Source organism: Coturnix japonica, chromosome 8, assembly GCF_001577835.2.
Source record: "Coturnix japonica isolate 7356 chromosome 8, Coturnix japonica 2.1, whole genome shotgun sequence".
Classification (NCBI taxonomy): domain Eukaryota; kingdom Metazoa; phylum Chordata; class Aves; order Galliformes; family Phasianidae; genus Coturnix; species Coturnix japonica.
The window spans coordinates 3,901,175-3,922,988 of record NC_029523.1 but is presented as its reverse complement, the minus strand read 5'-3'; the positions used below and the strand labels follow the sequence as shown (position 1 = coordinate 3,922,988).

The window sequence follows — 21,814 nt, the reverse complement described above, 5'->3', positions numbered from 1 at the left end:
TGAAAAGATGGAGGGGTAGCTCTACTTAAAAAGGGAGTGGAACTTTAGCTTTATGGTGGCTCTGAGCAGGGAAGGAGATCTCTGTTGTCTGCCCAGAAGTGAGCACAAGTGACATCACCTTTCAGATTTTTCCTTGGAGAGAAAACAATTATTGCCTACTGTGTCTTATTTCTATAGACTTGTGCTGTCATAATAGAGTAAAATTGAAGAGAAGTTTTGATAGGGCTGAATAGAATCTTTCTCCTTTTTTTTTTTTTTACCTTTAGTTTTTAACTTCATATGATTACAGACATTTGATATCTGTTTGTGTTTTAACATTAAGAATTTATAAAACTGCTGTTGTTCAGGTTGCTGATGTTTTTCTCTTTTCTGTTCACTTGTGCTCTATCAGGCAACATGAAGAAGCGCCTGTTGATGCCTAGCAGGGGTAAGACCTTGAAGCTGCGCTCAGCTTATGCTAGGACAGTGACTTTTAGTTTCATCTGCTGGCTTGTCTGTGCTTTGTGGCTAATGATGCTGTGTGTACATTCTGTGTTGATGTCTGTGTTCCTTGGGTAACCATTTCCACCTGTGGTTATGCTGCTCACCTTCCAAGCTTTCCACGTGCAGATAAGAAATCATACACAACCTTACTGAAGTCATGAACTGATGACTAATTTCTCCGCTTTGACAGTTTTTAGCAGTTTTGTGGAACTACTGAGAGCTGTGATGGTTACTTTGAAACTGGCTGTTGTTTCACTGCTTGACTTCCAAGAAATCAAAGTTTCCTACATCCTGAACTGCTTTAAATTCACATTAACCAAGGGAAATAGAAGATGGTATTTGCACCAGGTCCTAGGGTTAAGCCACTGTCTTTTCTGTTGTTGAGTGGACAGTCTCACCAAGGTGAAGCTGCCTGCATGTTCTTTACTTGCAGCAGAAATTATGGTTTTTTCTTTTACTTCTCTGGGGGAAAAGAACAAAACAAACCAACCTGTTTTGACTAGAGAACTGTCCTGAAAGCCTTTGTTTGGGATAATGCAGAAGAAGTGCATGTGATGTTGCTTGTCCAAGCTCAAGCAAACAGTTAATTTGGAATAGCTGGAATATACAGCATCAACGTGAGGCAGACAAACACAAAAACTTATGTTTAGGCATTAAGTGACCTGCACTGCATGCCCTGGTGTTAAGCTTTGTCTGTAATGGCTGAGATAGCAATATGACTGTTACCAATATATGTATGTGCATGCATGCAGAAGTGCATGTGGAGAATACAGCAAGGATGAGGACAGTGATCTTTGTACTGTCTTGCTGTCCCTGGAATCTTGTACTTTGATACTTTCTGCTTGAGTTTTTAATGTGCTTTTTGGTTTTGGGGATAAAATTACAGCACTCTTCCAACTCAGTCAGTCTGGCTTCTTCAGAAGCGCATCCGGTTAGGAATTCCAACTTTGGAATTGCAACAGTCCTAAAACACGAAGAAGAAATGAATGGGAGTAAAGCTGAATTGTTAATGTCAGTCAGATTCTTGTTTGTAAACACAGATTCATTAGGTAGCTGCTGCAGACACTACAGGAAGGGTGTTCTGAGTGTTTCCTTCTTCAATGACACGCAGTGCATACTGGATGGTTTAGGTCATTTTGTATAGGAATGTACTGCAAAGAAAAACCAGAATGGAGAGACTGAAAGACACTTTGTCTACTTGTGTTGAAACAGTTTCCAAGGAGATAATAACTTACTGCAGTGCTACATGGATTATCCTCTCTGGTTTCTGTTGTGCTGTGCTGGTGGCACCTGGAAGATACCTTGTGGTTTGAGCAGGTTGCTGTGTCAGAGTCTCTGGATTCTGACAGCAGACAGCTGGTACGGTGGGCTTCAGCTGAAGTCTCTGTGCTGAAAACTGGTGATAAAAGTCTTTTGGTGCTGAACTGTTACTTCCGAACTTGTGGGGGATGTTGTCTGTGCCGTAAGGTGTGATGGATTGTGGAGCTGACAGCGCGCGATGGGTCAATACAGCTTTCCTGTGTCCAGTTCCTAAAGCAGTAGGGAATCAAGAGGTTGTTCTGCTTCCTTTTTTAGAATTCAGCCTTCAGAAAAGCCTAATTAATGAAGTGCTGTGAATGTCCTCGTATAAATGGAAACAGTTCCTAACTGGGTGTACCAAAATGCTGTCTTTCCCAGCACTCCTTCAGTGTTAGGCTGCATGGGCAAACTCTGCTTTTGGAACATGGGAAGCACAGGGAGTCTCATAAGCTGTAGAATACAATGAGATGTTAAAAATGTATACGCTTACTCCTTTTTTCCATTTATGTTGTGGTGCTTTTCAGACCATATTTGCCATGAATGATTCTCTAGGGAAGATGAAAGGATGTTTTATTTTCTGGATCCCGGTTACTTTTGTCCTTTCAGCTGTTCAGCATGGGGGACTGTGTGATGCTCATCCCTACAGGGTGGAGGGAGGGAGCACTGTGAGTTTTTTTTTCCCTTGCACCATGGTAGTTTTCATCTAATCAAATGAGCTTTTCAAGGTCGTCACGTGCACTCTAAAATTGGCAGAAAGAGAGGGAACATGAAGGGAGTAGCAGGAACAAAGGGGGAAAGCTTTTCCTAGCAACAAACATACACTGATAAAAGTGGATCGTGGTCCATGTAATACGCTGAAAAACTGGAGAGGGAGAGCTGTGAAAACGACGAAGGCATGAAAAACAAACAGCATCGTGGAAAATAATTCTATCAAAGCTGAAGTTGTAGGTGTTTGTCTCTGCTGAGAAGAGCAGCAGAAGTGTAATAATAGAGGGCTATTTAGTTTAGCTGGGGCTGGAATAATGAGCTGCAGCAGCCAGAAGGTACATCAGGAAGACTTGGGCTGGGAACAAGCTGCAGATCTTTGAGTGAGATGAATTAACTGTTGGAATACCTTGCTTCTGCTGCTGGGCATTCATGGAACAAAATGGAGTGTCGATCAAATTTAATGTGTTCTGCTTTGTTGTTCCTCAGCTCTTTCTGTGACAACGTGAATGAACTCCTTGAGCTAGAAGCATTGCGGTTTCATGAGCCTAGAGTGGCATTAGTGTAATTATCAAGAGATGAATATGAAAATAGAAATAGCTGTTACTGATCACAAATACCGTTGAGGTGGGGATACAGGGAAGTTCTCTGGCATCAGCTGGTTAGGAAACCAGAATGAGCTAGAAAGTACCTTTGGAATGACTTAGGCTTTGCCAAAAAAAAAAGTGATGTTACTTTGATGCATAAGCTGCATTAAGATTCTGCCTTTATCAGCAGTGACACTTCCAAAATTGAGGGTACCTGGCCAGTATCCCTGCCCAGCCAGGAGTGGCTGTAAACAAGTGCCAGTATCGCTCCCTTGGGAAATAATAATACAGTACTGGGAGAAGACCTGGCTTTAGCTATTGATATCCAGCTCAGTGTAATTCTAGGGCCAGGAGAGAGGATGCTTGCTGCTACTTGAACCAGTGACTATTTCTTGCCAGCAGTGGCATTGCTGGGAGGAATAGCAAGTAGTTTGTGATGCTTATTGGACCCATGTGCCTGTGTGGTTTGTTTGGTTAGATCTTATGCCAAAAGAAGAGCTTGTTTTTGAGAATTCTACTTAGTGTTTTGTATTCAGATATTAAGTGATTCTTTTTTTCCCCCCTGCTGTATCCAGTTTAGTCATGATGTTACGATGAGTTTCTTTTGGTGTTAACAAATAATAATGATAATAATAATGATAAAAATGATAAATGATAAGAACTGGAAGTTAAATGGGGAGATGGGCTTTTCACTCTATGGATCAAAGAGTGGAAACCATTTAATTTATGAGCAATGACACGGAATGAGATGTAAATATTGATTTAATGCAAGTAGAGTGCGTATCCCAAGGCCTCGTTGGGAGCAGGTGCAATTAATCTGAGAAGAAATTAATGAAGAAATTAATGATTAAGAATGCAAAGGCAGAACTGTGAATGACCCCAGTGATATAAAGCCTGAATTTCTGTGTGAATGCGAGCCTATGTGTGATATGTATCATATATATATACATATATAAAGTGCAGTACTCCTAATTCTAACAGCAAGTAATTCAGCGGTTTCTAGTTTATATAGTTAGAATCACCAAACTCTAAAGCAGCGAGCTGTGTGGATTCATGACTTCTTTTCTTAACCACTCAGTGTGTTACAGTTGGGCAGAGTGTACCATGCACTTTGGGAATGAGGGTGAGTAGTAGTGAGGTATGTTCAGATGGAGCCAGGACCTGCTTGGCCAATGGAGTTGCTGGCTCTCTGTAGCTGGTAGGTCCAGCTTTGCACCGACAGACACCATCTATGAGGCACTGCGGAGAACACCAGTGTGAACTCTTAGACCAAGTGTTTTAAGAACATCTGTCCAAATCCAGCAATATTTGTGTGTAGGGGTTAATGGAAGGAGGTGGATAACAAACAGCTGCTCGTACAAAATTCAAGCTGCTCTGTTTGGAATTACTTATTTGCAATGCTGGTTGTTTACTGTTGTCGTGGATTTATCTGTCCAACAGGCGATCACTTCTGTGTTCCATTGTGAACAAAACAGTCTGTGTCTCTGTATTTGTTGCATGGGGCTGGGCTGCTGTATTCTGAACTATGTGAACCTTTCCTTTTTTTTTTTTAACCTTAGATCTTTTTTTTTTTCCTTTTCCTTTGCCAATCTTGGTAGGAACTTACTTAGGTAAGTAAATTGCAATTTTAACATTGTTTTCATATACAACAGAATTTGAAGGAAATATTAGTCTAGGTGGTGTCGGGTACAGTTTCTGATCTGATCTGCTTGTTGCACTTGTTCCTGAAGGTTTATAGCCTTGGACTGCTGGAAGGTGGGCCCTCAATCTGTTCGCAGTGGGAACACACAGCAGTGTCAGAGAGGCACTAAGGCCTTCTTACAGGCTTACAAAACCTGTGTGTGTGTGTATGTCAGCACGCAGGGGTTTTTTTGTCAGTGAACCACTAGTTTGGAAACATAGTCCTTGTTCATCGTGCCTCATTCATGCATACTTCATTTCTTTAATAGCTTGCTTACAAATGTGGTACTGTTGATGTTGTTGTTACGGCTAGGAAAGATGGAGTCCCAGCAGGAGTGCTTCTGGAAAAGGAAAATGAATGTAAAGAGCATGTGGATTTGGAAAGCAATATATTTTAGCATGGCCTGTGTTTTAAGCTGACTGGTTGTGAAAGTATTTACTGAGTTCTGTTCTCCTTGTAACTGAAGACACGCTTATGAATGTTGCTGCATATTGCATGTTCTGTGTGATACTTTGGTAAGCAGAAGTGAGAGTGAAATGCCATCAGTGAGTGGTTGATGTCTGTAGAGACTGAAAAAGTAAAAAATGAGGCTCATGTGAGATGGAGGACCTATATTTTTCTGTATGGTGCATATGCTGAAGCGTGGAGTGAGTAAGCTCTAGGAACAAAGCATGAAAAAGCATCAGTTTATTTCCAGTGGCAGGAGGCTCTTGATAGCAGGGTCAGCTCTGTGCACGCTTGTTGTGCTGCACTGTCACGTGGTCTGTAAGTGTATAGGCAGTGGTGTGTGTGTTCCAGCACAGAGAAGTGCAGGAAGACTTGTATCCAAGTAGGTGAACAGCAGTGTTTGATGCTTATTCTGCAGCTTCTTCTTGATTACAGATAATACCTCCACTCCAGGCAGTGCTGGCTGCTGAAGATTTAGGCGCTCCTCCTTTTCAGCGTGGCAGTTATGTGGTTATATATGGCTTAGAAAAGGAAAGAGAAGGCTGAATTTGAGCTGTGGGAGTGGTTTCTGGATGGTGTTCATGTGCTAGGGTCATCTCGCAGTGACCAGAATTGCAACAGCAAGGGACATGCGAGTCACTACTCAGGTGTCAGAGGGACTGGGTGTGCTGGTTTGCTCTCCTGTAAGGAAAGCAGAGCCCACCTTCCCCTCCAGGTGTTGATACCAGCTCTTCTTACCCCCATGGCATGCTCCTGGGGTATTGCTGTGGGTGGTGCAGGAAGTTACTACTTGCTATTCAGTCCTTTATTAAAGTGAGGGTTAGCTCTAGGTGGTAGGAGATTGTTACGTGAGAAGAACCACATTGGTAGATCAAGAGGTGATATCTGCAGCTTTGATCATTTGAGAGTAGAGGGTTCACTGGGCCACTGTGACCTGCTGTGACCGTTTTGGACTGAAATCTCATCTGTAATTGTGCTTATGCCTGGGGAACTGCTGTCACCAAGTTGTCTGGAGTGGAGGCTTGTTCCAGGGTCTCTGTTAAACTCTGTGCTCAGCTTAGTTTTTTGCCATTTTGGTAACTGTAAAAGGATCTGTGGCAAAGAGCATCATCAGGTGTATGTTGTTTACCTCATCTTCACCTAATCCTCTGGGACCTCCTGGTACACGCATTGAATAGTAGAAATTTTGGCAGGAGGAACTATATCATAAGTGCTTTTCTAATGCCTTGAGCTTTTTCAGTGCTACAGGAAAAAAAAGCCATTTGTGGTCTTGAGGTTTTAGAACGTGTGTCAGTGTCTTTGACTGCAAAAAAGTGGAAGACCTGCTTGGAGTCATCATTGTAGACCTTTTTGCTTTGTGATACTCAGTTTAGTTCTTACAGGTGCATGTCTGATAGGCCTCATCCCTTGCACAGAAGCCACTAAAACCTCTGGGTGAGGATCAATGGTTTCCAGCACAGCTGCATCCTGTTGCTGTGGCAGCTGTGCTGCAGATGTTACGCTGTCTGTTCCTCTTAGGTGACTGATCTGGGTAAAAGTTGCTCACTTAGCAGCAGCACTTCAGCTGCTTGTACTTCTACTGTGATTATTTTTATTTGCAAACCAAAGCTGGTCTTTCTGTTGTCTGTTTTTATATTGATTCTTTCAAACTCTAGTTATCTGAGTGTGACTGGGAGGAGAAGTAGCTAACTGCTGCCTCATTGCTATGGTAGCAGGAGTATGAACCGTATGGAAATTGTATCTTTTTCTGTCTTAATTTACTGAGGCAATATTTTGTTACGTGCAGCTTATTCCAGAGCTTATGGATGAGGGCGTCCCTGTTGTACACCGCCATTTCCTCACTGTCTGAGGACTGGAAGCTTTGGGGCTCAGAGCTGGCCCTCAGCCTGTACCAGTCCCAGCATCTCCTGGAGTATTCTGGGATAATTCTGGTGCTGAGGATTAACAGTTCTGCTGTCTGTTGTACAACCAGCACTAGTCATTGCAGCAGCAGCCACGTATCAGCTGTTCCTGTAGGCTCATATTCCCTAGTATAAGAAAAGAGCTAATCCTGAGTGTGGTTAGCAAGAAATGCATGGCTTCAGTCCAAGGCCTAGCATCCGTGGGTTTACATCTCCCAGAGCTCTTGTGAATGAGGAAAGTACTATCTTCCTGTTAGGGAAGGGAGAGGAAGAAAGCAAGCCCTAGAGCTCAGCTTTTGGGCTGCAGCCAGTGGCTCCGGGCTGTGTCCTGCTGGCTGTGTTGTCTCAGCAGGCTTTGTCTCTTTGTCCAGGCGCAGGCAGCTGCCTGCAGCTGGGTGTTGCTGCTCCTGTGTGAAACAGGAGCAGTTATCTGGCACTCGCATCACTTCAGCTAGCATCCAGAGGTTGTTATTGGTCATCTTGGTGCATGGCACATCTGTTCTGCAGATTTGGTGGAAGTCATCTTGACAGCTGTTTCTTCATCTCTTTGGATGCTTAGCCACAAAAACATTGCAAAAAGCATCTGTCCTCACATTTGAAATAGCCAATAGCATACATCTCTACTGCATGAAAACAAACATGATATCAACCTTGTGTAAACTGTGGGTTGCTGATGTGGTGCTGTGATGCTCAGTGCTCAGCAAGGTGTCCCCCCTCATTGCACCCTCCTCCCTCACAGTGCATCGCTGTGCTTTGTGTTTCCTGTCCCACCTACCATGAGTATGTTGTGTTTGCTTTTACCAAGGAGGATTCCAAGGAATCTGCTGGAGTAAAAACCATCGCCTGTACTGGTCTATTTTTGCTGGATTCCATAGAGATTTTGCTGTTTTTATCCCAGCTTAGCTGGCTCACAGTGGGAAATGGCAAATGCCAAACCAAAAGAGTTGTGCTGGGCAGCTTGTTAGTAATGTGAAGGCAGAGTTGGTCGCTGCTTCTGTAGCTGGAGGTGGCACCAGTATTATGTGTTTGCTTTGTTACATCAGCCTTCATGGTCACACCAACCTTCTTGGTCTTCAGCCAGAAGGGGCTGAGAAATGTGGTTTGGTGCTTTAATGTTAATGAAATGGTGTTTTTTGGGAGCATGCATCTCAGGAAACCAAATGGTGGTAACAAAAGTGTTTCTTGGATCTGCTAAGGCTTTCTGTGCCATGCCCTGCTGCCTTAGAGCAGCACTTTGTTCTCTTGTGTCCCAAGACTTGCAGGCTCTCATCATAGTGAGGAATGAGGAACAGCACAGTGCATACTTTGTGGTGGTGTGATGGGGTATCTGATGGGGTAGGAAGTGGCAATCGAATAAAATAAAGCCCTGGTACTTCCTGGCACTGGTTGTGCTGCTGGAGGAGGGCTTTGTGTGAAGGGTTATGCCCAGTGATGGATGGAGCTGAGCCTGTGGAAGGATTTAGCAGTGGTAGGTGAGAGCAGGTCAGCTCTGCAGTCTGCTTGCCAACAGCTCGGAGCTGACAATTGAGCCAGTTGATGACAGGACAGATGTTACTTGTTGCTGTCTGGACAGTATGATACCTTCCGCTTTCTCCTTCTCTGTACCAGTAAATTCTTCAAACCAGAACAGTCAGTTTTTTCCCAAGGACTTGAGCAAAACTCCAGGTCTAAAAGAGGAGCTGTACTTGCAGTGGTAGTTTGACGGTGTGAGTAAAAGGAGAGAAGACTGAGCAAACAAAATGTTCTTAATCTGGGGGCTCTGCTCTGCAAACCACCTCGTTGAGGAAGCTCTTCTCTCTCCAAGGAGGGGAGAAGTTAGTGTGGTAGAAAACTTGTTTTTTTTAGCAAAACAACACAGTTGCAATCGTAGTTGCGTGTTTTGATTTTGTACTTTTTCTGTCTTGGCAAAGCAATGGTCTTACCAGCTCTATTCTCTTTCCTGTTTGTTAGGTCTGCCTAACCACGGACAAACCAGACAAATGGTAAGAGAATGCTCGTTTAACCAAAACAGGGAAAAGAAAAACAATGACTATTAACCCTCTCTAGATAGAACACCCCATTAAACCGTAGTGTTTCACTTCCATCTTTGCTGTTTGCAGCCAGTCACGCTTCCCAGTTCCTCGGGAAACTTGGATAAACAATGATTTGAGGGCATCTGAAAGGTCCAAATGATTGAATAAAATCAAAAACTCAAATCAGTGATGACATTAATGAGATAGTTCCGAACTGAACGTTTTCTTTCTGCTCCTATGGAAACTGAGTGGCTGTTTATAGCAAAGCTCTGGGATGTGTTTGTAGATGGAATGTGTTTCACTGAAGGAGGAAGGCTTCCATGCTGGAAGGGTTTGTTTGGAAAAGTCTGTTCTGTTTTGTTTTTTTCTTTAGGAAGTTGGTGTGCGAGTTGTCTTCTGAGAATGCTTGTACTGTGATGTTCTTTTGTTTTGTTTCTGGAGTAATAACGATTCCTTTCATCCACGATGCTGAGATTTATCAAAGGACAGAAGCAAATAGCCAGTCTGACTGATGCATCTCTGGCAAACCTCACACCGGAGTGAATGTCATGAGAAGGGGCCAGCACAAAGGCTGTGCGTCGCTTTGCCCCTTCACTGGTAGTTTTTGTGAGACCTCAGTCTTACCTCCCTGCTCATGGGAGAGAGCTTGAAGCACTCTTACACAGAAGTATTTCTGGCCAGAGAAGATCTGCTTGGGGTGCTGATGAAGTGGAGTTGGCCTCAGCAGGTGAACTGCCACAGTGCATTAGTGTCAGCAGAGTCACTCCAATGTGGATAAATCAGGTCTGAACAATGGGCAACAAAAAGTGACCATTCAACGTAGTGATATGCTCAGATGGTGGGCAGTAGCAGGAGGCTGTACCTGGAGAATGCTGTTCAGCTGGTAATAATGAAGCATTCATCTGGTTTCTTGAGCATCTGATACGAAGTGACAAATTGCATTTCACATTGCATTCAGCTTCACTTCTTGTCACGGAGGAGACTGGCTACTTGTTTGTGTCTGCTGCATAAACCATCTCAGTGCAGTGTGACAACCTAACACTTGTTAGCTAACAAGGGTGGGGACCCTGAACTGCCTCACTTCTGGTTGCTCAATAAATAATGCTACTGAACTGAAAACTGAAGGTCCACATTTCAGGATGTGCCATTTGAAACATTGCTCTGTGCAGGTAGCGAAAAGGTGACTCTGAAACACACAGGTCCCCCTCCTGGGTATTTCCAAGAACTCTCTCGGGAGTTGTTTTCCATATAGAGCACGTGGGGAGAAACTACCCATCACTACATGAATGGAAGAATGTTCTTGGAGAAATCTGGAGGGGCGGAGGAGACTAAAGCCTTTCATTGGAAGCCTTTTCCTTAATCAACCTCGAATATAAAAGCAATTCCTTGAAGTATTGCCGTGGTTTGCTGTGGTGCCAAAATTGTTGTGTATAACACGGGGCTGGGCAACTTAGAAATCAAATTGTTATTGCACTTGTGTACCTGTTTCAAAGAGCTTAGGACTCTAAAAGGTGGGGTTTTGCTTGTTTAGCTGTAAAGCCCTCATGTTCGACAAGAAGCAGATATGTCTAACATAGTTGATTAAGGCTGGTCAGAAAAAGTTGTTCATTTTTATTTTCTGCTCAGATAAAACGTGACAGATGTAGGGTGTTTTTTTTTTCCTCTCTCGCTGAGCAAACTGAAGTCTGCATATAATAAATTGAGTGGGCTTTTGCCGTTGTCTACCCGTTTTAAGGCTTGAGTGCACCTCGTGTCCCCACCTTTCCCTTTGAGGTGGCTCTCCCAGGTGGGACATCCCTCCTGAACGTGCTCAGTTTCCCATTTCACAGTTGGTGGGAAGCCTTGTTGCATCAGGGGAGGTGATCTGGCCTGTGATATACCAGAATTAGATTTTCTGGCATTTCTTGGCATTTTCTGACCAGCTTTAATTCACGCATATCAGTTTTTCTTGGCCCTTATTTTGCATCTTTCCTGACTGTCCAGTGTTACCGATTTCAGTGGGATTTCTCTATGTGCTAATCAGCAGGAAGAGGGGCAGCAGAACTGGACTTCAAATGATCAAGGACAGCTGCATTTGCGAAGCTTAATCCTTGCTCCCTTGCATCTGCACCTCTCTTATTAACAGCTCACATGTTTCCAGTCGAGTGGAAGGGGGCTGTGGGTCTGGAAAATGATAGCTGTGTCATTTCACAAAGTGAATGTGTTCTGTTTGGGAAGTCTGTGTTGTTAAATGCTAAAGGGACTTTATGATGAAAGACATTCAGCTTTGTAGCTGTAGATTTGTTTCCAATAACTTAATTATATACCATCATCATTAAATAATAGCCTCCTTAGAACAAAAAGGATGTGGGTAAGTTTGGTGCCCCAAAACAAATGTGAATTCAGACTTTTCTATTTCATTTGCTGTGTAGCTCGATTTCCTTCCCTGGAATCAATGGAGTTGCTCTAGGTTTATGGTAGCAGCTGAAATCTAAGTCATGTGCTCAGACTTTCAAATTTGTCATCTTTCAAACACAGACAACAGATGATTGGTGATGCCTTCCATTTACAGTTTGTTCTGTCACTGCAGTATTGCTGCCCTGTTGTATAATGGAGGTGCCTAAATTCTACTGCTTGTGGACAATTGCTTTTGTGTGAATTCTGCATTCAGTCGTGGGCAAGAAGGGTACGCGTTTTCCACAGCCTCTAAACAGCTAATAGGAAAACTTGTAATTCTCTTTTCCTTCGTTTGAGCGCTTATCACGTGCTGTTGCAGGTTTGTAGCAGCCCGTAACTGTGCTTTTTTATGTATCACGTCAGGGACCAAGCCGAAACTTGCTGCTCAATGGGAAATCATACCCAACAAAAGTCCGATTAATTCGTGGTGGATCCATGCCTCCAGTGAAAAGGAGGAGAATGAACTGGATTGATGCACCAGATGATGTTTTCTACATGGCCACTGAAGAAACCAGGTGAGAAGCTTGGGCTTTACATTCAAGAAAAAAAAAGGATTCTTGCTCCTGAGTGATTCCTTTAAGATATGGGCAATAAGGGGAGGAAAACAAGAAGGACATTCACCTGCTCTAGACCTATAAACGCCTTTTGAAGCCCTATTCCTAAAGATGCTGCTTTCAAGCATCTGTTTATTAAGCATGGATGGTCCAGAGGTCTGATATCCTCAACCTCCTCTGTAGCCTGCAAAGCATTTCAGGAGCCAAGTGACTGTTCTGTGGGCCTGTTTCTAGCAGTGGGCTTTGTACGTGGGCTGAGATGGTGATGTTTCAGTTACTGTCCACCTGTGCATTTCACTCCCATTCATGTCATTAGCCTCTCTTTTCTTTTTTTTCCTTCTCTTTCTGTGAGGTGATGTGAAAGTAAGCAGTGGGATCTGCTGTATAATAGAAAGATAGAAAGCAAAGTGAGAGAAGTAATTAGTTTTTAAGGGAAGCATGTCTTTATTCCTGTTATCTTGCTCTGGTGAAGAGGTGCTGGGATCCTGTTACAGATCTCCAGCTCTGACACATTCACATGCCATGGCAAATGCAAGGCTTTCAGTCTCTAATTCAATCCTCACGTGCTTGAGGCATATTTCATGATCCTCCAGCTGCAAAAAAACTACTTGCCACGTTTATCATCCCAACCACAAGCACTACTGCAGGTTTGTGGTAGGAATGTCTCAATACGACCATGAAGCCCTGATATTTGATCTGTGCAGTACAGAGAGAATATTCATCAACTGCGGGGTTGGATGTGAGAACTGCATACTGTAGGGGACAGACCAAGGCAGCAAGGACCAGCCTCACTGTGAGCAGCACATCTCAAACATAGCAGTCAGAGCACAGCAATAGGCATCAGCTCAGTAAGATGGTATCTCTTCAAAAGAAAAAAGAACGGGCTTCTTTGTCCAGCAGCTTTGCTGCCTGATGAGTGTGAAAAGAGACGTTTGGCAGCCTGCTGAAAAGCAGGGAAGCTTTGAGCCATGTAGCATTGTGAGCTGCATGGGTTTTCTGTTGGGCATTTCACCTCTAACTTTTCCCTGAGCCATCTGCTGCATTCCAGCGTCAGGAATGTAAGGCTTGTTTGTGAACTCAGAAACAAACTGAGCTTTGTGTAGGCTCCATAGCAATCAATCTAACAGCACTATCTGCATATCATCCTCCAGCTGAGGGCCAGGCTGTGTTTTCGGTTACAGAAAGCAGGTTTTCCTGAAGTTTTACCCCCCTCTGTCCCCTTTATGTGGTACTGTTGAGGACGGTGCTAGGAGACTGGATAGCTGGGAGGGAGCAGCTTGAGAAGTTGGTAGATTGAAAGTAAGAAGTTGTTGAATTCAAGCATCGCAGTACGGAGCTCAGCATTTATCATTTATGTGAGCAGGGCACAGTGTGAGCTGATCAGAATGGAGAGCTGCTGAGAGATGATCCTGATGGCAGGATGTCTGATGGAGCACAGACACTGTGGGAAGCTCCACTGGCTAAAAAGTAGATGGGCCTCAGCAAAGTGAGCCTTAAAACAGCCTTCCCCTTGAGGTTCCCCTGCTCCTACATGCTTTCGCCCCCAGTTCTCTTCTCTCCCTACCCCATACCCTTTCAGCTTCAGAAGAAACTGGAGAAAGGGGGATGTGTAATGATGTCTGCACACGTGCGTGTCTTTAGAAAGTGAGAGATTTGGCCCCAGTCATGTCAAGTAACCAGAAATGTAGCAGTTACCTCTGGGGGGGCAGCTGGTCTGGCTGTGGGTTGTGAAGCCACGTGGCTGCCCTTCCTCTCAGGCAGTGTCAGATCTCCCTAACACTGAAAAAGCTGGAAAACCTTTAAGGAAGGAGTGTGCAGGACAAGGCATCCTTATCAACCCCTCCTCGTGGTCCCAGTTCCTGAGCTGAAGGCTCTGCATAATGGTGCTGCCAGACTACTCCTGTGAATATTTATCACCTTCCTTTCTCATCTCTATATGCTTTTGACCACCACAACATCCTCTGGAATTGATTTCCTCGTGTTAATTATACAGCATACTCCTTTGTTTTTGCTGGTTTCTCTAAGGCACTTCCTCTAACTCTAAGCCTGGTATCAACAGAAGGAAGCAAGTAATCATTCTGTATTGTTTCTTTCCACCTTATTTTGCTAATTTTAAGCCTTTGTTGTATCTTTATCTGTGTTTTACTTTCTCTTCTGATGGAAATCTGCTTCCTGCCTCTGATAAGACTCATTGCTGGCCTTGTAACGTGTAGAGAAACTATTAACAAGCGTAAAATTTGAATGTTTGTTTCTGGATTGGGTGCATGCAGAGCAGGAGAAGCAAGAAGGGGAAGATGCATTAAGGGGAAGTAGCATTCCCAGTGGGGAGAGTAAGAAAATAAGGATTAAGAAAGAACAACAAGGCTGCAGCATTGGTTCCCTTGTTAGTGGCAGCCCTGGAGCTCCCCTATGGGAACTCAGCCTGGTGACACAGCTCCAGGGGGATGGAGCACTGCTGGCTGTGTGCACCTGCTGGGGAACAGGGAATGGTGGCAACAGATTAGATTAACAGGCCGGGAAGTGACCCCAGCTGCCAGAGATTTGTTTGCCACTTGGCTTTGTGCATCCCCACAGAGCTGCCTGCAGCACGTTGTGTGGATGTGCTCGCATGCATCAAAATACATGAGTGATGTTGCTGTCGTAACTAGTTCACGTGATGCGTTTATGGCGGCAGACCCCAGGCCCGTTAAACTGGGCCAGGGCATCTTCAGTCTGCAGGGAGAGGCTTCTGAAATGCTGAATGCAGCCGGCCTCTTCATTGATGGGTTGATAAATGGGAAAACAAAAAGTTCCCCGAGGAAGGCATTGCCAAAACAAACAGCGTCAGTCCATCCCGCTAGGGAGCAGCCTCTGCGTGTGCAGGCCTGGCTTTGCTTGGGGAACCGGAGAGGCCTGCAGCGCCTCAGCCTTCGGTCTGTGTAACGCATTCCTTTCTTCCTTACTGTCTGCAGGAAAATCCGCAAGCTGCTTTCCTCCTCCGAAGCCAAGCGAGCCGCCAGACGCCCTTACAAGCCCATTATCCTCCGGCCAATCCAGGCAGTGCAGCTCCGCCAGCCCATGAATGATGAACCCATAATCATTGAGGATTAACGCACGCTGAGCAGCTCTCCGGATGGCGGCCGATCCGCCTGAAAGAATCTCTCCTCCGATGTATACTTGAGTTTCTATGGCTACAGCATTGAACTAACTGTTGAAGAGAGGGAACTTCTGAGGAACTGTTTTGCATCTTTTAAACCCTTAAAAGGAACTCAGCCTTGCTCTGAGCCTCCAACCACAGACTGCTCTCTCTTGCGCGCGCTCTCTCCTTCTCTCTCCTTTCTTTTTCTCGTTATTTTTGGTAGCCTCTTTTCTCCTTTGCTTCGACCCCTTTTGTAGGCAGGGGGAGGGAAAGTAAGTTTAACTTATTAAGAGAATGTGGACTAGTACTTTTTAGCTTTGTTTCCTCTTCTGATGTACGGAGAGCCAGAACCCTTATTTTGCCACTGAGCTCTCGTTGCGAAGCCGTTTCTACGAGGCTGTGTTGTAAGTTTGTTGGGTTTTTTGTTTTTTTTTTTTTAATTTTGTGGACGGTGCCATTTTTTATTTCATTTATATGATTTCTTTTGTAGATAAATCTCCAACCTCTCTCAGATACTTGCAGATAGGAGTTGGGAGGAGCCAGCCCCAGGTTCAACCTGTTTTCTTTGGTCCTTATGTTTTTTGGGTCGTTTTTACGCGGCCGGTTGTGCTCCTGCACGAGACAGAAACAACTCAGGCTGAGAAAGGAGTGAGCTAAGAAGGAAAGAACCTTGCAGGGCGTTACACTAACGCTGCGTGCAGCGGAGGCCAGGCTGCCGGAGCCGGCTGCCCTTACTCTATTGACCCCTGGGAGATGTGGCTCGTAGCACTTCTCTCTGCAACCAGCAGTTTGCGCGCTGCCTTCTCTCTGACATCTGGACCCCCTACGTGCTGTTGTGTGCCACCCACACCCGGCAGTAGGCCCAGCGGTGTAAGGAATTGCTTTGCTCTGGCTCCAAGAGTCAAGTACACCAGTGCCCAGGGATGTTTTGCTTAGAATCCTGAACGTGTTTGTGCATCCGTGCTTTTGGACACGCTTCTCCCAGGACAAAACCTGGTTTCTCTCTTAAATTGCGTTACTGTACGTTTCCCATCTTGAAGAGAATTTCGATTACAGCCGGGTTTTCATTTGAACACGTTGCTTCTGAAGTTCAGCGTTGGGTTTCATTGTTGGTTATTTTTTACCCCCCCCCTCCTCCCTTGACATTTCTTGTGTTTGAGGTTTCTTGCATCTCTTGAACTTCTCCTGTATTTGCGAGTCTGTATGATTTCTTTTTCTCATATGTCTCCTCATTGCAGCGCATCCGCCGAATGCCCTGCTCTGTTCTGAAAGGATGTAAACTATCATTTGCAACTTGTGCTGATCTGTACATGTACCCGCCTCCAGCAGACACAGCATGTAATAACCCCCTCTTCCCCCTCCCCCAAGTCATTCCATACGTGTCAGCGGTGAGATGAGCCAAAGTTGTATTTGGGTTGTCACAGTCCAACCGTGATTCTGTGCGACTCTGCCGGCCCGCCGGGTGAGGCAGAAAGGAATCCCCCACAAAATGAAAACGATTCAGTTAACTTTACTTAATAAACCTGGAAAAGTCAGCTTTTGTCAAACAGCTGCTTTTTGTCTCTTCTGGCACCGGCCCCCTTGGGACCCACAGCTGCTCTTTACACCCGAGAGCCGTGTTGTGCTTCCGAGTGCTTGTGCAGCGCTGCCCCAGCGGTGATGTTGGTTCAGTCATTCACAGCTTGCTTCCCATAACGTTCAGCTAAAATATTTCTGATGCTTCAGAATCCTCCCTCCTGCCCTCCCTCCCTCCTCCTCTTGGATGCCGCAGCTCTGAATGAGCCCTTTGTGTGCGTGGGTTGTTTCGTGGCACGGCTCTGACATGTGGCAGAGCGAAATCCCAGGGGCTGAGCAACACAACGCGCTGATGTTTTAAGTGCTTCATTTCTACGTTTGTTCCTTAGTGAGATCTGCAAAGTGCTTCCAATGTTCCTCCACTTGGGAGGGGTGAGACTTGCTTAGTAGGTGCCTGCTGGGCAGACGTGAGCCTGTCCTGCATTGAGGGTCATGTTTTCCTGCCCAGAACTGAAGGCAGGAGGGAGCAGCTGAAGGATGGGCAATGTGAAGGGCACTGAGCTCGGTAGCTGGAAAGCATTCAGGCTGCCTGTGAGCTCCGTGCAGGCTGTACCAAAGTGCTGCGGTGGTTTTACTGTGCTTCCATCAGTCAGTGGGATTAGCTTCTGTCCAGGTCAGCACACCCCACATGCAGCTGCACGGTGCTGTGCCCGCTGGTAGGGCTTGGGTGCACATCACCCACATGGCTGCAATGGCTGAGATGTGAGAAGCTGCTCGGAGCCAAAGCCACCACTTGGGGGTGCCAGCTCTGCACTTTGAAACGGCTTAAAAGCTTTCTTGGAGTGGCTCCAGGGGTGGCTTTGGAAATGGGCCTGGGCAAGCAGAGAATATCCTGACCTGCCATGGCTTTGAAGGATCCCTTGTGTGTCCTCAAACATGGGTGCCGTTTATCAACAGGTTGGAGGAGGATTTCCTCCCTGCGCTTCCCTGTCTGACACCTGTACCAACATGGGAGGAGGGTTTGGAAGGTACCTTTAGCAGTGCTAGGAAGGCACCAGGCCTCAGGAGATGCAAAGGCAGCAGCGGGCCCCAGCACTGATGTGCTCAGCACTGAGCTGCCCCTCTCTCAAGCCATCTGCTGTCACCAAGCCCCTCTCCCTGATCAGCTTCTTACATTGAGAATTGTATTCTCATTCACTTGCTGATGCAGGGATTGCTTTTAATCTTGTTATTTTTTCCTTTTTTTTTTTTTCCTTCTTTCTTGCTGTAGGGCTGGTAAATGGGTGCATACAGCTGATTCATTCCTAGCCCCTGCTTCCAGCTCCTTATGGGCCCTTAAGATGGAAGGGGACAATACGTTCTGAAGGAGGGGAGCCCTGGGCAGCTGGGAGACTCCAGGTGTATCTGCTCCATGCTGCAGAACCAGGAGGGAAGGCACTTTGCTTCTTCCTCTGTGTTTTGGCATTAGATCTGCAGTGAGCCGAGCTTTTGCTGCTGTCCCGGGAGGGTGGCACGTTCTCCTTTAACAGCGCTGTTGTGAAATGGTGTGGAAACAAAAAGTATGACCAAAACGAATGGTCCTGAAACTCACATTCCTGCTGTGGGAGGCGGACTGTAACTGGGACACTACCGTGGAGTTGTAAAGCAAAATACATGCTGAAATTCCCTTTGAAATGGAAATTCGGAGCCCGTGCCAGCTCTGCTCCAGGCTCTGGATCCTCGGAGCAAGCGTTACACAAGCCAGACCTTGGGAAGCCCGCGAGCTGCCTGCAGCTGGTTGGGTTGTGTAGGACGGAGCTGCCAGCAGCCGAGGTGGGTCAGAGCTGCAGCCCAGAAGGATCAAGGGAAGGCTGGGAGTGAGCGCTGTGCTGAGTTTCGGTAGGGATGGAGGAGGGGAAAGGGCTGGGTACCATGACACCAACAGGGCCCTACGTGTCTGCTGCTTTCACTGAGCACTCAGCATGGGCTGAACCACGCCGTGGTTCAAAGGAGCGTTGGCAGCGGTGTTAGGTTGGAGATGAGGGAAGGCTGCAAGCAGGCAAGCTGCGGCACGACAGCCTCCCTGAACTGCCTCGCTACGGCTCCGTTTGTTTTTGTTTTCTGCTTTGAAACGTGCTTTTTAGCAAATGCTTCTCCTGGGAGAGACAACAGCGATGGGATCAGCCGTGATCCACGCCTCTGGGGCACGGACACGTCATGAGCGCGTGTGGTCCTTGCAGCGCATCCCCGCTTCCCGCTGCCTTTGCTCTGCTTCCCAAGAGCTGGAAGCAGTGAGCGGCGCTGCAGGGGGAGCCCAGGCACCCAGAGCCCCATTCCCTGCAGGACGGCCTGTCCCAGCAGCAGGCCGGGCCCCGCTGTGTGCTGAGGGCAGCTGGCCAGCGCTGCTCTGGATAAATATTTGGCATTTTTGTGTGCCTGTGCACGGGGGCCGTGGAGCCGGGTTTGTGGTGCCCAGAAATGTTATTTCTCAGCCAATTCCAGTTGAAATGTGCCATTCAGCTCCAGCAGCGGGCAGAGCTTCAAGGATGGCTCCTCAGTGCCTGGGCCCAGCGTGATCCCTGCCAGCGCCTTGTCCCATCTGACCAGCTCAGGACAAAGGCAGGTCGGCTCTGAAGCACAGCTCAGTGATTCGGTTTGTGCTTCTCTGCAGGCTGCCAGCTCTGCAGGAGCCTCTCGGCTCCTCACCAGGGCCGTGTCCCGGTCCCTTCCTCGCAGCCAGCCCTGGGCTGAGCTCTACTGCCGGCCCCATCCACTTGGGAACCTCTGCTGGATGTGAGCAGTGTGTCAATGGGCTGCTTGTTCCCCTGACCCTTCAGCAGGGCGCTTGGGACATGCCTTGCAGCCAAACAGCCTGGGCCCAGCCTGTGCTGGCAGCTCAGAGCCGAGGGGATGTTTATGCTGAGGGAAGCAGCTTGCTGTGATCCTTGGGGGCATTCGCCATTACTGCAAGCGTTTGTGCAGCTGTTTCGCTGTCCCCACGCAGCAAGAGGCTGGCGAGGACAGAGGCAGCAATGAGGGGTGGCCGCAGTCCCTCACTGGGGGAAGGGAATGGGGAAGGGGACACAGGGACATCCATCTCCACTTGCAAGGACAAACGGTTTGGCTGCGGCCCCACTTATCACACGCTGTGACGGTGCTATCTGCTGCGATAGCAGGGGACAGGGATGCCTTTTAAAGGAGAGAAGCAATGAGTGGGTGGCTGTGCTGAGGTGGTGATGTGCTGCCCTGCTGCTGGCATGTGCTGCCTGATGAGAGCCAGCACCCACTGTCCCTGTGCCCCTTGGAGCCTTAACTTGAAGAAGGCCCCTGGGTCTGCACAGGGCTCATCCAGAGCACTTTGGTGGCCATAGATCCCCATGTCACTGCATTGGCCCTGGCACGAGGGAGAAAGAGAGGTCACACACAGGTGCTTGTCCTCTGGGTGAACCCAGCATGCAGTAGTTGTTTTTTTTTTCCTCCCCTTAACCTTTTACCTTTTTCTTTTTTCATTGCCTATTTTCCCCTCCAGTCTCCTGTCCTGTAACCCATCCAGTTATTCTAGACGCCAGAAAATGTGAGACTAATACGAGCAGAAGCCTTGGGAGGGGGGGGCAGAGGGAGGCCTTCCAGCCCTGGCCCAGTGCTCTCTGCAGCCACGTTTTTGTGGTGTTTGCATCTGAAGGAGGAAGAAAGAGCTGGGGGGAGCCGGAGCAGGGGGAGAGGGGTGAGCCAAAGGCAAGGCAGCTGGGGGGAAGTTATCCGTATTTATTCTTTGCTTTCCCTTAATATCCCTGCAAAGCTCTCTGCTTGTCCTGCCCCAGCGCCAAGTCCTGCTCAGCTCAGCTCCTCCCGACAGCAGCATCCTGTGGGGCTGAGCCCTGCCTCACAGCCAGCTGCAGTCCTACAGCCAGGGGATGCCTCAGGGCTGACCCATAGGTCGCTTCAGTCCCAGTGCTGGCTGTGATGGCCACCGCTGCCATCGCAGTGCACACACTGTGCTCTCAGTTCTGCGTGTGGGCACCCTGGGTAGCAGCATCCCTGAGCTCGAGCTGCAGGAAAGCAGCTGCAGCTCCCATTGCTATGGAAACCAGGAGCAGCTGGAGCCAAGGATGGATAACACGGGTTGCTGAAGGTGTCACCCTCTGAAGGTGCCACCCGAGTCACCTGTGCCACTGCCCCCAGCCCTCAGGACAGCCCCATGCTCGGTGCGGGAGCGCAGATCCTAAGCTGGGGCAGATTAAGAGGGCACAAGCCAAAGCCACTTTGCTCCCGAGCGAGCATATCCGCTTGGGATTTAGCGCATTTGCAGGCGGGGATTCGCACCTTTAGGTGATTGATTGCCTTAATTCCCCCCAGCCCCGGTGTGTGAGCAGCCTGTGGTGGGAGAGCCCTCGGGGCTGGCTGTGCCTGAGGCTGCTGTGTGCATGTAGCTGGATGGCTGCAGCAGTCCTCGTCCTCCTGATCCTGCTCCCCCCTCTGGGGCCGCTGAAGCTTCTGCTGTGTGTGCCACAGAGGGATGCAGGCAGCACATGGACTCTCCCTCGCTCTCGTTGTCGCAGGGTGATGGGCTTTGGGGTAAAGTGTGGGACGCTCCATCTCCTATGGGACGAGAGGGGCTCCGTGCTGCGAGGGGGTGGCTCACACCATGGAGGGACCAGAGATCCGCTGATCCCTGTGAGGCCGTAGCGGCTGCATAGCAGAGCCGCACGGCTCGGCCGCCGCTCCCGCACCGCTGCCACCTGCCCCGCTGGGGACCCGCTGTGACAAAGCCGGCCGTTGTAGTGACAGCAGCTGGGTGCGGAGTGACGGGGCAGCCTGGCCCCCAGCGGCCCCCAGCCCTACGGGTACAGCGACCGCAGACACCCGCTGTCACCGTCCCCGCACCGCACGGCGCCGGGCTTCGGTCCCCGCACTCCGAGGCCGGCGGCTGAGCGGCAGCTGACGGCAGAGAAAGGAGGAATTATGTGACAATGGCTGAGGAGCGGGGCCAGGCTGCGGGCTGATGAATAATGCAAAGGCTTGGGTTTCACCGCCAGCAGATTTCCTGTTTATCGACGCTCGGTCGGGGACGCGCGACCCTGCGGGGCTGCGGTGGAA

General features: G+C 47.8%; 1 protein-coding gene across 7 annotated transcripts in view; it reads left to right on the top strand.

Moving 5' to 3' along the window:
* MTA1 (metastasis associated 1) overlaps positions 1-16,770 on the top strand; it is a 64,862-nt gene extending 48,092 nt beyond the window's left edge. For 2 of the 7 annotated variants that reach the window (XM_015869428.2, XM_015869429.1), the window contains exons 17-21: positions 392-427; positions 4,673-4,684; positions 9,054-9,085; positions 11,915-12,066; positions 15,057-16,770. In XM_015869428.2, the coding sequence (XP_015724914.1) occupies positions 392-427; positions 4,673-4,684; positions 9,054-9,085; positions 11,915-12,066; positions 15,057-15,195 (371 nt within the window). In that variant the 3' untranslated portion in view covers positions 15,196-16,770. Of the gene's footprint in view, positions 1-391; positions 428-4,672; positions 4,685-9,053; positions 9,086-11,914; positions 12,067-15,056 lie in introns of those variants that run through there. The other 5 variants (XR_001556743.2, XM_015869430.2, XM_015869431.2 and 2 more) reach the window with 5 other exon arrangements.
* Positions 16,771-21,814: the final 5,044 nt, after the last annotated feature.